Raw genomic sequence first — 15,967 nt, forward strand, 5'->3', positions numbered from 1 at the left:
AACCATGTTGCTATGGCCGGTCTTTCATCTGCCGTTTCGAAGGGAATGCAAGCACTAACGGGAAAGTTGTGGCTCCCTCGCGTTTCTGCAAAAGCCCCTTCTTGCTGGTTGCCCCTCCAGGGTGACTCTTCAGCCATTTTAGGACCCCCCAGTAATGCGAAACTGGATGTGGAAGATGAGAGCCATCCTCCAGACGTCCATAACGGCAGTGTTGGCAAACCGAAAGTCTTCTTGCAGATGTTTCATTACCCAAACTAGGTGATATCATCATTGCTGATGATGTTACCTAGTTTCAATAATGAAATGTCTGCAAGAAAATCAGGGACATCTCATTTCAAACCTGAGCTACAAATATTCTCCTTCATTGATTTCTGCCTGTGATTTGCAATTTGAGATGATTATCAGTTGAAGCAAGAAATGTATAACAAGCTTGTATGAACTATTATTCTAAAAAGCTTTTTGATATTTTCTTTCTCTATTTTATGAAATCAGAAATAGTAGTACAGTGTCAGAAAAACAGGTATTTCTGATTCATGTATACAGTGTGGTAAAGATAATTTTATAATACTTACTCATCTGTGACGTACACAAGGTGGTCTCAAGATACTTTTAAAAATGCTTGGTGTATTCCTTTGAGGAATGAAGAAGCCAAAATGTAGCAAACATTTTTCTATTTGCAAACATTAAATAAGCACAAAGAAATACTCATGCCTTTATTAGTTTGATAGGGAACATTCTGAAAACTGCTAAAAACAGAAAATCTAAGTAATGTACTTCTTCTGTATGAAATGGTTTTTCTTATTACTAAAACAATTCAAACATAGCTTTGCCTTGGTCAGGAGGAAAAAAATACCAGTGCTTTTACTAGATATTTAACTTGAAAATGCATTCAATGATATGGATCAATAAGATTTGATAGATGGTAATAAAGCTGGTTAGAAAATTTTCATCAGTTGTATTGCTCCTCTATATAATTAATTACATGTCATCATTTTTGTTTGGCTCCTAGTAAAAACAAGTCTGAAATATTAGCTTAATTTAAATAAGAATAGAAAACATGAAAGGAATGGGAAATAGTTTGTTCTTTAATTTGTCCTGTCACCCTCATTTTAATCTATTATGTTTCATGTGACAATATTATTCAGTGAACTATGAATTGGATTTAAAACTTCATTATCATTATAATTATTCTGATATTTCACATCTAATCATTGTATAAAACACATAAAAACATACGTTTAAAATGTAAGTTTCTTCTAATTCAAATTAGAATTGGAAATAGGGGATTATAAATATAAAGCTTGAATACAGTCATTTTTCATGGTGATTTGGAAAGCAAAACAAAATCTACAAATTAGTATAATCTCAGTTTCCCCTTGGGATTATTCTTAAGAAAATACTTAACTCTGGGAAAAAGTTCACAGGTGGTTTTTTTATGCTGACATGCACATTTTTAAAAAATATCCTGATATTTGCAATGAGCTAATGTAGGTTATGGAAAAACAATATGTAGATTTTGATATAGCAAGTACCCTTTTTGATTCCATCAAATTTTGGGTTCCACCAAACACCTTGAAAATAGATTTCTGTTTTTACCATCAGACTTTTAGTTTTTTCCCCAAGATAGAATCTCGGTAACATTGATGTTTCTGGGCAAGGTAAAAGTGCTCTAAATTTTTATCTATGGAAATGCTTCTTTATTAATTGGGCATGCAAGTAGGAAGGCCTACAGGTTGGAGATAGGAAAGTTCTTCTTAATGGTTTTGATAGATCGTTCCAAAGTACATCATGCATGTTTAGAACAGGAAAGAAAATAAACTTGCTTTCATGAAGCAAGAGAAAAATACTAACTTGAATTGGTACTGGGAATAGTATGTGTTTATTAGCAAGCTCCTAATGTAGCAAAGATTGCTTTTTTCTTCTTATGGCTTCTAATGGATATAATATGCACCACCTACTGCTATATTCATTTACATCTTTTCCATCTTTTAGGCAGCACAGTGAAATGTGAATAAAGGAAGAAAAATTTTAGTGACAGTGTTTATATTTGAAAACAGAAAGTAGCTTTTCATGTTACATTTCCATCTTGTGAGCTATCATTAACACCAGTTGCCCTAGCAATCATCAAATGTAAAAGAAAAATCTCAAATAAATGGCCCTGAAGAAATTAACTGCCGACAAAGCTTTCTTTAAGTTTCTTTGTATATTCTGGGCTTTTTATTTTGTTAACAATGTCTATTCATTTGAATTAATTGCTCTTATATTCTGCTTCTTCTATGTTTATTCCTTAACCTTCTTAATATGTTCTTTGCATCATGTTGGTAGACACAAGGTTGTTGGTTCCAAAAATTTATTTCCATGTGTTGCAAAAATCATATCAGTAATTGCCACTGTAAAGTGAAATAAAAAGAAAAATGCTTAATTAGGATCATTTATCAAGGATGGATGGTCAAAAGTCCAAATTCAGTTCTATAATAACAGTATATTATGTAATAATTGTAGATCTTGTAAAAATAAAGATTCTGATTGAAAAGCACATAAGAATAGCAAATGATTGGGTTTGCTCATATTGCTCTTCTAATTACATTTAAGCCAATTTGATCTAGTGGTTAAGGCACCAGGATAGAAATCAGGAGTTTGTGAGTTCTAGTTCTGCCTAGTTCTAATTCTGCATATATGCTGACTGGGTGACTTTGCACCAGTCACACTCTCAGCCCAACCCATCCCACACTTTTTTGCTGTGGGGAAAATAGGAGAAGAAAGGAATGTTGGATATGTTCACTGCCTTGAGTTATTTATATAAAAAATGAAGAAAATGAATGAATGAATGAATATCAACTATAGTACTGGGATGAAATGTGAGGAATGTAACTTAATGTTACAGGAAACAAAGAGAGGTCAATTGGGCCATGAAGTTGAAAAATATATATAATGGAAGGCACAGATTGATAAATCCTATTGTAATGTGTTTAATACATAACGTCTGGACAGAAAAAAAATCATGTATATGGTGACATGCATATGGCGCTTTTCTTCTCACATTGATGACTTCTATGACATGACTGTAATATAGTATTTGGCTACTGAATGGATTAGTGTTGGGTAAAGAATTGTCTGATCTTGCAAATAACTTCATTCGTTATTTTAGTGCATCAAGATTAACTAGCAGAGCGGCACTCACAGCTAATTATGAGTAGTTTGTAATTGTCAGTAAAGTTTGTAATGTCATAGACAGCACAGTAAACTGGTGCTATCATCATGAGATCAAATGGTAAGGCTTTCACATTTCATATTATGTTCTTCTGGGAGAACATGGGAAGGTAATTGGAAGTTTGTATTCGCAGGTTATAATTACCTGCATCTTTTTCAGCCAAACCTTTCCCCCTGCTATCCAACTCCTGATATGCATTTTTCCCCTTTTGGAAGTAGTGAGGAAAAAGGTGCGAAAGAAATCTATTTGTATGCTAATTTACTGTATAACTGAAACAAGTTATATTAAATTTTAAACATGAAGAAATTGTTTCCAATGTGGAGAAAAATAGCTTCTCTTGTAGTTACATAATATTTTCAAAGGAGGAAGGTAAATTGTCCACATTGATCTTTAGAAGTTCATTAATGTAGCAGGCTTAAAAGTTTAAGCTTTATTTTAAAAAGTAAAATCGTCCCTGAATTGACCTTAAAACTGCAGCTGTAGCTACATGGGCACCTCGACTCAAGTTTTCTTGGCAAATCAAACTGTTTACCACGGCATTCTTTAGAGATCTTTTTCAAACCAATATGTGTTCCTGTTGTTCCATTAAGTGCAAATACTAATTTGACTTTTGAGCCCAAAGACTTGCTATTAATGATAAAATGCTTTCTCTATTTTTTTTGCAGAGCTTGCCAATAGGTATTAGGTTTGTAATTTTTTTAATCCATTACTTTTTTTTCCCAAGGTATAAGACAATTTTTTTTAATGGCAACTTCTTCTCCTTAATGGAAATAATTGTGTAGTGATATTAAGGTACTTTTCATGGTAATTTTTGTACATAAAATTCAAAAGAAAAAATTTCTGCTCATACAATTGCTTTTCCATTGTTACATTTCATTAGAATCCTTCAAATTGACCATTTTATATATCTCTGAACATTGGGGGACAAACTACAGCGCTGGAATAAATGCAATATAAAATCAACTACTTTTAAATGAAAGTAGTTATTTCCATGGAGAATTATTTCAGTATCGAAGTTTGGAATGAGAGCAAGTAAGAATAATACATTGTTTGTAAGATTCAGAGAAGGAAGCTGTATTACTGATGTTATTCTGACAGTATGAGGTTTATGCTTTTCTTGCAGTAACGGGAAAAGTGTTTAGCTGGTAAAATTAATTGTCAAAATGTGAATTTAACATATATTATGGTTCAAGACTGGTCATGACACTGATTTGCAAAGCAATTTGCTGGAATTAAGTTCTATCTGTAAATGTCATTTAGCTTGTTATTCTTTAATGTCTTCAACTGAGAAATTTAAATAGAGTGATTCACCACACATTGAAGGAGAAAGGAGAAAGAAAAATGACTTTCTGGGACAATTCACCAATCTTAGCTGAATTATAGGCTTCTGACTATGAATGAGCCTTTTCCCTCACTTTCTGATTCTTCATATTATATTTGGTTTATTACACTTGGCATTCATGAAGACTGCACAGTATTCAACATTACAGCATATTTTTTTGTTTCTTGAAGTTGACTTGGCATAACATCTCAGCTGAGTCAGTATGAGAGAACTGGTTGCCTTGCATCCATAATATTCCACAGGACCATGACAAGGAAAGCCTTATTTGCTGAATCTTTGGCATTATCATTTATGCCTTCTTCTTATCACCATTTATAAGTATGCATGAACTTACCACAAAATCTTTTTAAAAGCAAATTTAAAAATAATTCAAAGTTTATTATTATCATCAGATTTTTGTTGACATACTACTTTTAAATACCCAGAAATAAAATTAGTCAAAGGACTACAGGTATATTGCAGCACAAATGCAGATTACATGAGGTGGCCTTCCTTTAAAGTAGCTGATAGCCTTGGCTAAATACATAGAAATTATTTGTTAGATATATTTGCATGATTTCTATCCCACTAGATAATCCAAAGAAATCAAATGAACTTCCTTAATTGAGTGTAGAATTAGAGCAGGGGATTTCAACCAGTGGTACGGGTACCACCTGTCATACATTGGCACTTGGCAGGTGGCATGCGACCATCCTAGAAAAGTGGTAGCAGGGGAGGAGAATGAGCTGAACTGGTGGCAGCACAGCACAGGCTTGAGCGAGAGATGGATGGAGCTGCAGGGCTGTCAGGGCTCAGCGGAAGCCCCAGGATCAGCTCTTCTTCAGGGCTGTCAGGGCTCAATGGAAGTTCCAGGATCAGCGCCAGGTTCTAGCTGGAGCTTGGCGCTGATCCTGGCACTTCTGCTGAGCCCAGAAGAAGCACTGATCAGCTGGAATGTTGCAACATCTCCAGGGGCTTGTGATTTACATTCAGATGCTTGGCAAGTGATTCATATTTATGACGGTCACAGTGTCCCAGGGTCGTGTGAAGTGACCAAAACCTGCTGTAACCACCTAGCAGACGGGGGGAATAAAAAGTAAAAACACCTCCAGCCCACCCCCACTGCCAATCCTCAACAGAAATGCTCACAACAATGAAAACCTTGGACAGGAGGAAGAGCGCCACCAGTCAGGCAGGCAGGTGTCTTGCTCGGCTGTGGCTTGGGGGGGCACCTTTTTCACTGCCATTGTAACTTCAAACAGTCACTAAGTGAACAGTTGTAAGTTGAGGACTACCTGTACTACATCCCTTTTTTTCTTTTTTCTTTTGGTCATCACGTTTTTGAGACCTTGCTAGGCGACTGGTGGTACTCAGATGTTGCCATATCCTAAAAGTGGTACAATGGGTGAACAGGTTGAAATGTTCTGAATTAGAGTCTATAGTCTTGATCTAAAAGGGCTTCAGAAACATAGCCTAGAAAAAGAAGAAAGTTTTTTTTTCCACGTGTCTTATTTTGTTACCAATAGGACAAAAATACTTATTATTTTGTAGTTAGTGTATACTCCTGTCCTTTATTTAATTGGAAAAAAACCAGTTGATTTTTTATTGTATTTTCAGTTCAGACCAATGTTCTATTTTGTAAAAACAACACATTCTACCTGAGTAACTGAAATGTGTTGAAATGAAAGTAGAAAATTAAAATGTCTTTCTATGTGTTTGTTCTATTAATTATAGAAATTATAGGGTACAATTGATATTTCAGGCTCTGTGTTTCTTAAATAGTTCAAAATCTGAACTTTGTGTCTACTTGAAGTATGAATGTTCTTTTATATTAAACATGAAAGAAAATACTTGAAAAATAAAAGTAGAAACAGAATATAGCAGTCTGAAAGTATTGGCAGATAACTTGTTTATTGTTAATGTTTGAATAAAGATATTAGATGCCATTTTCTTAGAAGGCAATTGAACTCTTGTATTTAAGCTGTGTTGAACAAATATGATAAAAATAATACTTTATATTATAAATACAAATTTGTATATATATTTTGATTTTATATTTTTAATTGATTTCAAGGATATACAAGCATATAAGAAAATAGGAAATGTTGCTAAAATTTCATGTTTTAAATCAGTAGGATTAAGTATTTTCTTAATACATATTACATTTACATAACTTCAACACATATGTGGTTCAATATGGCACTTTTCTCTGATATTTAAAATGCCCAACATTTTAATAGTTGAACTTTCACTAATTGACAGTGTAAATTATGCAATATATTAATATTAATATAATATATGTAAATATATGTTACATATATATTGCAATTGTGCTAGACCATTTGTTAGCATCATTAGGTAGGAAATTATCTGAAAGATCCTTGCTTAAGTCATGGAAAACTGCTATTAAACAGTCTTTGGATGAAATGGAGCAGAAATCAAACCTGATGGATACATCTCCTAAAAGGAATAGGAATAAGAGAAAATTGCCTAATACACTCAGTGTGTAGCATATTTCTCAGTCACCAAGATTTATCCTATGGAAAAGGATAGTCCAGAATAACCACTCCACAGATAATTATCCCTTGGCAGATACATGAGGATATGATGGAAGGAAAGTTGCTTTTGTTTCTTATTCTTTTTTAATGGATAGGATTCAGTTCATGCATGTCACTTAGTTTGGAGTCCAAACATTTGTGACATTGAAGCTCCATGTTTGTTTTAGTTTTAAATGTTCCTTTCATTCAACAAATATTAATTTAATGAATGGGACAAGCGTGACACATTAATCTGTATCACAAGTTACTACCCACCAAATTCAAGGTACACCTTCCAGGAGTGTACTATAAAACAGAGAAGGTTGAAGTTTCAATGTTTTCCAAGTGTCAAGTATAAAAGAGCATATTCAGTGGTTGGGATAGAAAAGTTTCTCAAAAATATCCAACACATTGTTCAGTAATCCAAGAGACTAGTATAAGTGATTGTAATATGACCCAAAGAAAACCAGAGCTAATCACAGAGGAAAGCTACTAGGAGCTAAATAAAAAATTCATCTTGGATAATCTCTGAAAATTGAGTTGAGTTGTAACTTTAAAGCTTTACTGTCGTTGTTAAGATTCTCTGGTAAGATGTTTACAAATAGTAAATATCTGTTTCTGAGATGGAGCTTTACTAAAAACAGTAAGTTTGTTATTTTATTCAGTAAATAAAAATCCTAATTTCTTTGACATTTTGAAGTTAAGCAATAAATGCATGTTACAGTATCATTTCTTGAGCTATGTTGTGTAACATGCAACTTAGAATAAATATTGCATGTTGTATGCTCCACAACATGGGTATAATTTTTCACAATATTATGTTGTGTTATTCAAACATACATAAACATTCCAGGCCAGGAAAAGATTTGGTTTTGGCAGCAATAGTAGGAGCATTTCAATGCACACCCTCTCCCGAATCAATCACCACATTTTACATAATTTGTTCAGAAATATTCAAATCTAGAACTGGTTCCATCCACTTTTCATCTGTAGAGAGAAAGGAAGGGAAAAATCTATTCTGTTATTAATAATGGTCTAATAGGAGTACATTTTCACTGAATAATTCTTCTGAAGAATTTATTAAAGAATTAATAAATAGAATGAATTTTGAGAAGTACACATGGAAGATATGGCGTTTTCTGTCAGTGTTATACAGTTACAATATTGTGTGAGATTTTATGAAAATAAAGTATATCATCTGGAGAAATTATATAAATCCTTATGCAATATCCTGTGCAAACAAAAATACTTCTCTTTTTTATGGAAACTTGGAAAAAGGCCCAGTATGCTTTCCACTTACAGAAGTGGAATATAACCCTCAATAGTAAGCCAAAATAAATCCATTATTGAAAAACATGTTTAAAACTGTTATGCCAAAAATGTATTGCCAGAGTAACAAATGGATAAAACACAAAATATTCCAAATGAATTTAATTTATCACAGCCATAAGTAAGAATACATAATATTCTAGTAGAAAGATGTTATCATGAAATCAAACGGAATCTGTTTTAAGACTGACAAGCATGCAAGAAATAATTATTTTAATTGTGACAGCCAACATACGGAATTTTGCTGGATTTCTTTCTACCAGCTATCTTGTTTTCCAAGGCAATGAATCAGAACAAATTGCACTTCAATCGTGTTTTGAATATGCCATCTTATTTTCCTTAAAATGATAGTATCTGTTTATGTAAGCAGTACATGTCGCTGCCAACTCTACAGGGTCAGGTAAACACTAGAGAAAGGCCATATACAAACATTGCTTCCTGAGTTCCACCTATCTTAGGATTGTCTTCCAAGAATCAAATAATATTTTGAGGGAATCTTCAGTTGTGCAAGGTTAGGCATTTGCTACTTTTGCTGATATCTATGAATTGCGAGAAATATAATTGTCCTTTCTTCTGGTTCTCCGTTTCTTTCTTCTGTTTCATAACATTCCTTATGGTATAATGATGGTTCCTTAACTGGGGCTGAAGTTAAGGCTGAAGTATGAATTCTATTACATTGTCTGCAATAGATTGAGACTGCCACAACTAGCCACTTCTTTAAGAGAATGCGTGGCACATTTTTATGTTCAAATGAAACATATATATATTCTTATTTTCAATAAGAAATTTCAACCTTCATAGATAATTCTGTTTTCATTTTCATCCTTATTAGAAAGTCTTCACTGAAATGTTAAATTGATATCTCATGATTTTTAAAGATACTGTAGTAGGGAATTAAGAAGCTATTTTGATTATGTCTAAAGAAGACTGAAAGCTACTTCTTTATATCCTTTCTTTCCTATTTTTCTTTTAATTTTTCTCCTTTCTTGATTTCTTTCTTTTTTATTTTTCTTATTTCATATTAGTTTATATTAACGTTTAATCTTTTTAAAGAAACTAATAAAATTATACATGCACGCGAACACATATACGATAACCTTGTATTTAAAAAGTATATATGATGTGCAATTCAGTTGGAGTAAAATTTCCAAGAATAAACCATTCTTGGATTATAAACTTAATACACAGAAATGTGTATTAATTTTACATTGGGATGCATTCTTATTTTGTTTATAGATTTATTAACAATATTGGATCATTTGCCTAAGTATCATAGAATTTAAAACAAGGGCAATTTTTGTTTGAAAATTAGGAATACAGGTCAGCATGTTAATATTTTGATAGCCTACTAGAATTTGCAATTGTTGGCTTGTTTCTCCAAGCAACTGATTATTTGACTCAATTTGCTCTCTAAAGAATGGTTATAGATTTTTTTTAATTTCAAACTATGTTCTAAACCATTTTGATAATAAAACCTTTGCTCTAATCTAAGTGTACATAAAGTTCATTTCTGATTTGGTGGAAATAGATCCTACCCATATCTTATTCAAATATAGTTTAATATATTATGCATTTAAAAAAACAAATACTCTGTTGAAATTAATTCCCCTAATGTCAGTAAGTATACATATTTCAGATACTCAAAAAAAGAGAGAAATGTGTAGAAAATAAGATGTGAGTATTGTGACCTATTTGTACATATGAAACATTGACAAATGTTGAACAGCAGCATGTATTTGACCTTCAAAGAGGTCAACAGAGAACAGTTAGAAAATAACTATAAATAGCTGGATGAATGTGATAGATTGAATCTTATTGGAACATATTATAGACTTTATAGTTAACATTTTAAAAATGTTCCTGCATTTGTTCTCAGAAATGTATTTTGGTTTCATGCCAGGGAACTAATGCTTTCTGAAATACAGTAAAGCAAGCATATATTTGAACATTTACTTTACTCTCTTGTATCAGTCACAAACAAGTTGAAAAACAATGGGAAAAGGTTCAGCTCCCCTGTATATTGAAATGAGTAAGAAAGTGATGATTAAAGGAGGTTTCTTGGGCTGTAAAGAAGATGGGAACTTTCAGACTTGCAAGATTGATTTCAGTCTTACTAGGTAGACCAGACAGGAAAGATGAGTTAATAATATTGTAATATTATGTTAACAAAATGTTACAAGTACTTCTCTCTCCCTTTACAGCCTAAGAAACTAGGGAGGATCTCTTCTGAGCTTCTTGCCGCACTCACATTTCTCCTGCAGGCTAAACTGTATTTTATCTGATCATTACTTTGGCCATGCCTGGATGCCCTATATTCCAAAGTCATTCTCACACACCATTGCAATACATTTAAATTATAAATGAAGGTATTACTCAGGAAAGCAACAAAAATAGTTTTCAAATTTCTTGTCCAGTATAGGCCTATTGATGTATACCATTCTGCCAAACCATTAGGAGAAGTCATTATGTTTTCCTTCAAGATATACCAAGAAATTATTCGAAACATAGAAGGAAAAAAAAACCTTTACTAAACAACAAACAAAAGTCTAAAATTCTATGAAAGAAACATTGTGTTAAATATTTTAAATTATTATGTGCAAGAGTGCCATCATTTAGAATAAAAAGAATTATATAATTGCTATTCATTTGGAAATGATTACATAGTAGTAATGACACTGTTAACGCTTTTCCATTCTCTTATAAATTAATTTGATTCCTTACAGAAAGATTGAAATAAGACCAATGATGGCAGATTATCTACCCCAGTTAGACATGACAAGTGACCTTTCAGAGTTTAATTTGATTTGATTAGCATTATTCTGGCTGCACATAGCCATTCTCTATGTTTGTCTTATTTCTGTAATTAGATCTGAAAACATTCTACTGTCTTTTAATAAACATAATTAATTTAATTAACCAAGATGCAACATAATATAGAGGCACACAGACAGTAGTGATCAACACATTTTGTTCCACGTAGTTCCATTAGCTTTTTCTAGCTTGCTATGAATAAAACTGCAAACCAAATGGAAACTAACTTCAAACAAGCATAGGTTACCCAAACATGTCAACAGAAGATCATTGTATTCCATATTCTCTATACATGCTGAGGATTATTGTAGGATAAAAATATTTCAATAAAGGAATTACATATTCTAACTTAAATTCATTGATATAAAAGCATAGCAATGCACTATTGTATATCCTGGCCAAAAAAATATAGTTTCAGTTAATGTTTGTTTTTATTTCATTGGCTGCATGAATGTTATATTTAAAATATTTAATATGCTATATTGTTTATAATAATCCAATGTTTAGCTCTTTGTTTTGTCTTTTTTCCTGGCAGTTGTGACTCTGAAAATAGATATCTTGGTAATCCACTCAGGGGAACATGTTACTGTAAGTATTTGTATATTTCATTTTCCTCTGATATTACTTTGAAATAATATACATACTAAAATCTATTTTAAACCAGTATTGATGAGTTATTATTAACTTATTAATTATCAAATAAACTATTAACTAGAAACTATTGATCAGTGGTACGTTTATGGCAGATACTTTTTCTTTCTTTCTTCTGTTCAATCTTGCCCAATTCTCTTAGACTTCCCAGAGAAGTTCCTGTAGTTTTCTTTACAAAGTTTTCCAGAACTCATTTGTCATTGCTTCCCTCCTAGGGCTAAAAGAAACACCCAGCCTAAGGCAGGACTAGAATTCACAATCTCCACATTTTTATCCTGATGCCTTAACCATGATACACACTGTCCCTGGATGTGGGGTAGATATTAAGTAGTAATCTTGACATTTTCACAAGGTTTGCTGAACTTCTTGGCAAGGAGAAATATCCATGGGAAAAACAAAAATCCTTATCAATATTATTTATTTCAAGATAAATTATTAAAATTCAATATGCAAGCATGTTTCATTGCTTTGAAAGATAAATCACTATACTTTCTACTAGGAGGATGGTAACTTGCTTCTGAACGTTGAAATAATGGTTGCTGCACTTTAAAAATGTAATTATAGATAACTATAACATGATATGCCAATCATTTCAATTACATTCAAGCTTCAATATAAGAGTGAAATAATAAAAAGAGAACATATAATGAATTTATAGTATCTGGAATTAAATAAATCTACAAATTTATAACAAAAACATATATTTATAACAAAACATACATAGACTATTTAAAGAATGTTTGGAATGGTTAGTAGTACCAACAGAATGTTTCTATAGACATCTTTGTTGTCAACACTTTTTTGAGCTTGGAAAAATAAATACAGCCAAATGTAAACAGTGAAGAAGATGTAACACTACTGAGCACTGAACAACTTAAAGAAAAATCTTACTGTAATTCTGTAGTAGCCCTGCTTCATAAATCTTGTTTGAGAAAAATTGTTCCATACCTAAGTACCCTTCACTTTTAAATAGCTAAAGCCATTTGTCTTTATCAGTAATTTAGAAATTTGTGGGCTTAGACTTATATCATCTTATTCTACCTACATTAATTGTAAATCTACACTATAAATAATTTTCTTTTCAGATTCATTTGCATTCTGTGTTGATGCTTCATTATCCAGATACAAGTTATTTTATGTTAAAAATTCAAGTAAGGTAGAAATCCATGGAAAGCAGCACAAATTATGTAGTAGCTGCAGCAACAAAGACAGGTTATCATATTTTGAACTTTATAGTTTATAAAAAAGACAAATGGAAGGACTTTTTAAGATAAATATTGTGTAAAATGCTACCTTTTACAAAATTGTGATGTGGAAATAAGTATCTCTGATATGACACTAGTATTCGGAACTACCCTATTTGAAAGGTATAATAATAATTAAAAAGAATTCTGGAAGTAATTCACAGAGCAAATACGTTGAATTTGTTTCACATTACTTCATTTCACTTTTTGGGCTCCCCAATATATTTTTGGCCAAAGTAAAAAGAGGCAATGATCTTTTTTTTTCATGCAGCAGTTTTAAGTTGCATTTTGTAAGATAGGTGATCATTAAGAATAACTTTTGTAAAGAAAGGATTTTATATAGGTTCATAGGTGGGTAAGTAGGTAGACATAATACAATTGACAGCTATTGTATTAATTGTATATTTCATTGTGTTATAAATTTACCACATTAGTATATTATATACAGTCAGTGCCCAGTTGTTGAAGTGTGAGGATTGATCTCAATCTATGCAGCATATTTGATATTTCAATAATTTTTTTAATGGTACTTAAAATTACCTATAAACTATAAAGCTCTTTTATTCCTGGTTTCATTTTGTCATTTATATTGTGAATGAAATGGTTTTATCCAATATAATAGTAAATATAATAATAAATATAATAGTAAAACAGAAAGAGACAGAGAAAGGGACAGAGACAGACAAAAAGAACATATTTGTACTAGGCTAGAAAACAGGAAACTGTTTTATAAAGTTCTATTCTTGCCTTAGGCATGAAAGCTGGTTGGGTGACTTTGGTAAATCACTGTTTCTCATCCCCGCAGTGTCAGGTTCAGGGAACAAGCTGGTTGGTCCATTCGTGTTGCAACCAATGGATCAATATTCAGTTTATTTAAAAAAAAGGTAGACCCTGAACTAGGAAGAAGGTGAAATAGATGTTATAGATACATATTGTCATATATTAAAAGACAAGAAACAACTGAATATTTTAAGAAATTCCTATAGTAAGTGAAAGATGAATGCATTTTCTGCACTACTAAAGATAATCACATGAAGTAAAAGTAGATACTGCCCTTATTTTTTATATGAAAATTGCTACTTATATAACAATAAATCTATATATCAAGATCAGACATGTCAAACTTGCGATGTCACGTGATATCGTAAGATGTATCGGGATTGTTTTGCCATTGCCAGCAATGGGGTGGGCGCAGCTTCCAGATGACGCATCTGGCCTGCGGGCCGGCAGTTTGATACCCCTGATCTCGATTTATAAGAAGACTTTTAGTGAAACTTTTAAGATTATAGTTCTACATACATTTTCATGAAATCACATTGTTTCTCTTCATTTATACATGGCTTGCCTCTGTATGCATTCAACTATTCATGTTCTCTGAAAAAGTCATCAGAATATGTTATGCCAGGAATCCATCCTTGCCAGCAGTATTGGCTCTGACAACAGAAATTTATAATCGTATAAAGCAATTATAACTTTATGATGGTTCTTGGATATGTAGCAGAGACTGTTGGAATTTTGGTATCCTCTCCATCTGTTTCTTTTATCCTGTCTGCTTGGAGGTTCAACACTTATTTTTACAAAAGGTCATTCTACTTTGAATTTTATAAAGTTACAAAAATTGTAAGCTTATGAAAGTTTTTTTTAACAATTGATGAATCAAAATGTTTATATTTTTTGATAAAGACTTACACATTCAATAATGTTCAAAATGCCATTTAGGCATTGGGAAATAAAAAAACCTTTTAAACCTTTGATAATTGCTTCATATTGGAATCTATATCAGCACTTCAAAATATACGGAGGTACAACACTCCAGCCATTCAAATCATTGTGTACATTTTATGAGATGGAGAATTGCTTCAAGATCTCCATATGTGTGAACATCTAAAACATCAAGAAAGCAAACACATAGAATTGGTTTTCGTTTTGCCCAACTTTCTAACTATTCAAGTTAAAAACATAGGTAGCAATGGAAGCCATTGGTTTTGGCTGAAACATAAATACTTTGGAATACATTTATTGTATTTTTTCTTAAGTGCTTTAACAAGTTTTATTTCATAAAACCAAAGTTTTTTGGATGGGGCAGTGAATAAAGGAATTTGATAAATACTAATATTTTATCAAATCTGACTTAGTTTATTAGTCTGGAAATTGAAATTGTAAAATCCTGAATGATTTTCCTTCTCAGTGAAGAACTAATATTATTCTTAATATCAGCTGGAAAGAACAGACAAAAGGTTTCACTGGTAGAATAGATGGATCAGAAAACTTTAATATGATTAGTTATTTTACAGTAAAGAAAATTAGAGGGAGCACCTTTATCAACATCTGCCGGGCTTCCGGGTGACTCTCCAGCATTGCGGACGGTCGGAATCGACCGCCAGTCCCTCGTTGCTGTTTAAACCACAGAGCAGCCGACAATCAGCTGTTCCGCGGCGTGAAAACCCCACTCCTCGGTTGAAGAGGAAAGGGGGAGTTCCCAGGTAGGGGCAGAGCTCCCCTAGAGCCTCAGAACATTTATTCTGGGGTTTGAAGGGTGAGAGCCCCCCCAAAGCCTGGGAATCTCCGGAGCAGAGGACTCTTCTGCTATCAGCAGAACAAGACGCTGAATCCACTCCTGCCGGATCTGATTGACATCTAGAAACATTGTTGCAGCTGACCAGATACAGGAGTCATATAAATAGCAAGTACAAGGCTTTAACTCTCGGAAAAAAGAAAACTTTTTTTCGTCTCAATAACTACTTGGAAAAGAAAGGGAAAATGGCGCCTGAGTGAAAAGGGAAAAGAGAGGAGAAGATTTTTTTTTAAGAAGCAAAGGGGTTTTTTCCTTTTTTTTCTTTCCTCTTACTTCTTTTATATTGAA

The 15,967-nt window shown here is 32.6% G+C and overlaps 1 protein-coding gene across 1 annotated transcript in view; it reads left to right on the forward strand.

The window, feature by feature from the left end:
- Positions 1 to 15,967, forward strand: part of ATRNL1 (attractin like 1) — a 527,700-nt gene that overhangs the window by 130,499 nt on the left and 381,234 nt on the right. The window contains exon 20 of the mRNA XM_083363299.1: positions 11,745 to 11,797. Coding sequence (XP_083219425.1) covers positions 11,745 to 11,797 — 53 coding nt within the window. The remainder of the gene's footprint in view (positions 1 to 11,744; positions 11,798 to 15,967) is intronic.

The sequence above is a fragment of the Vipera ursinii genome (assembly GCF_947247035.1).
Source record: "Vipera ursinii genome assembly, chromosome: 5".
NCBI lineage: Eukaryota > Metazoa > Chordata > Lepidosauria > Squamata > Viperidae > Vipera > Vipera ursinii.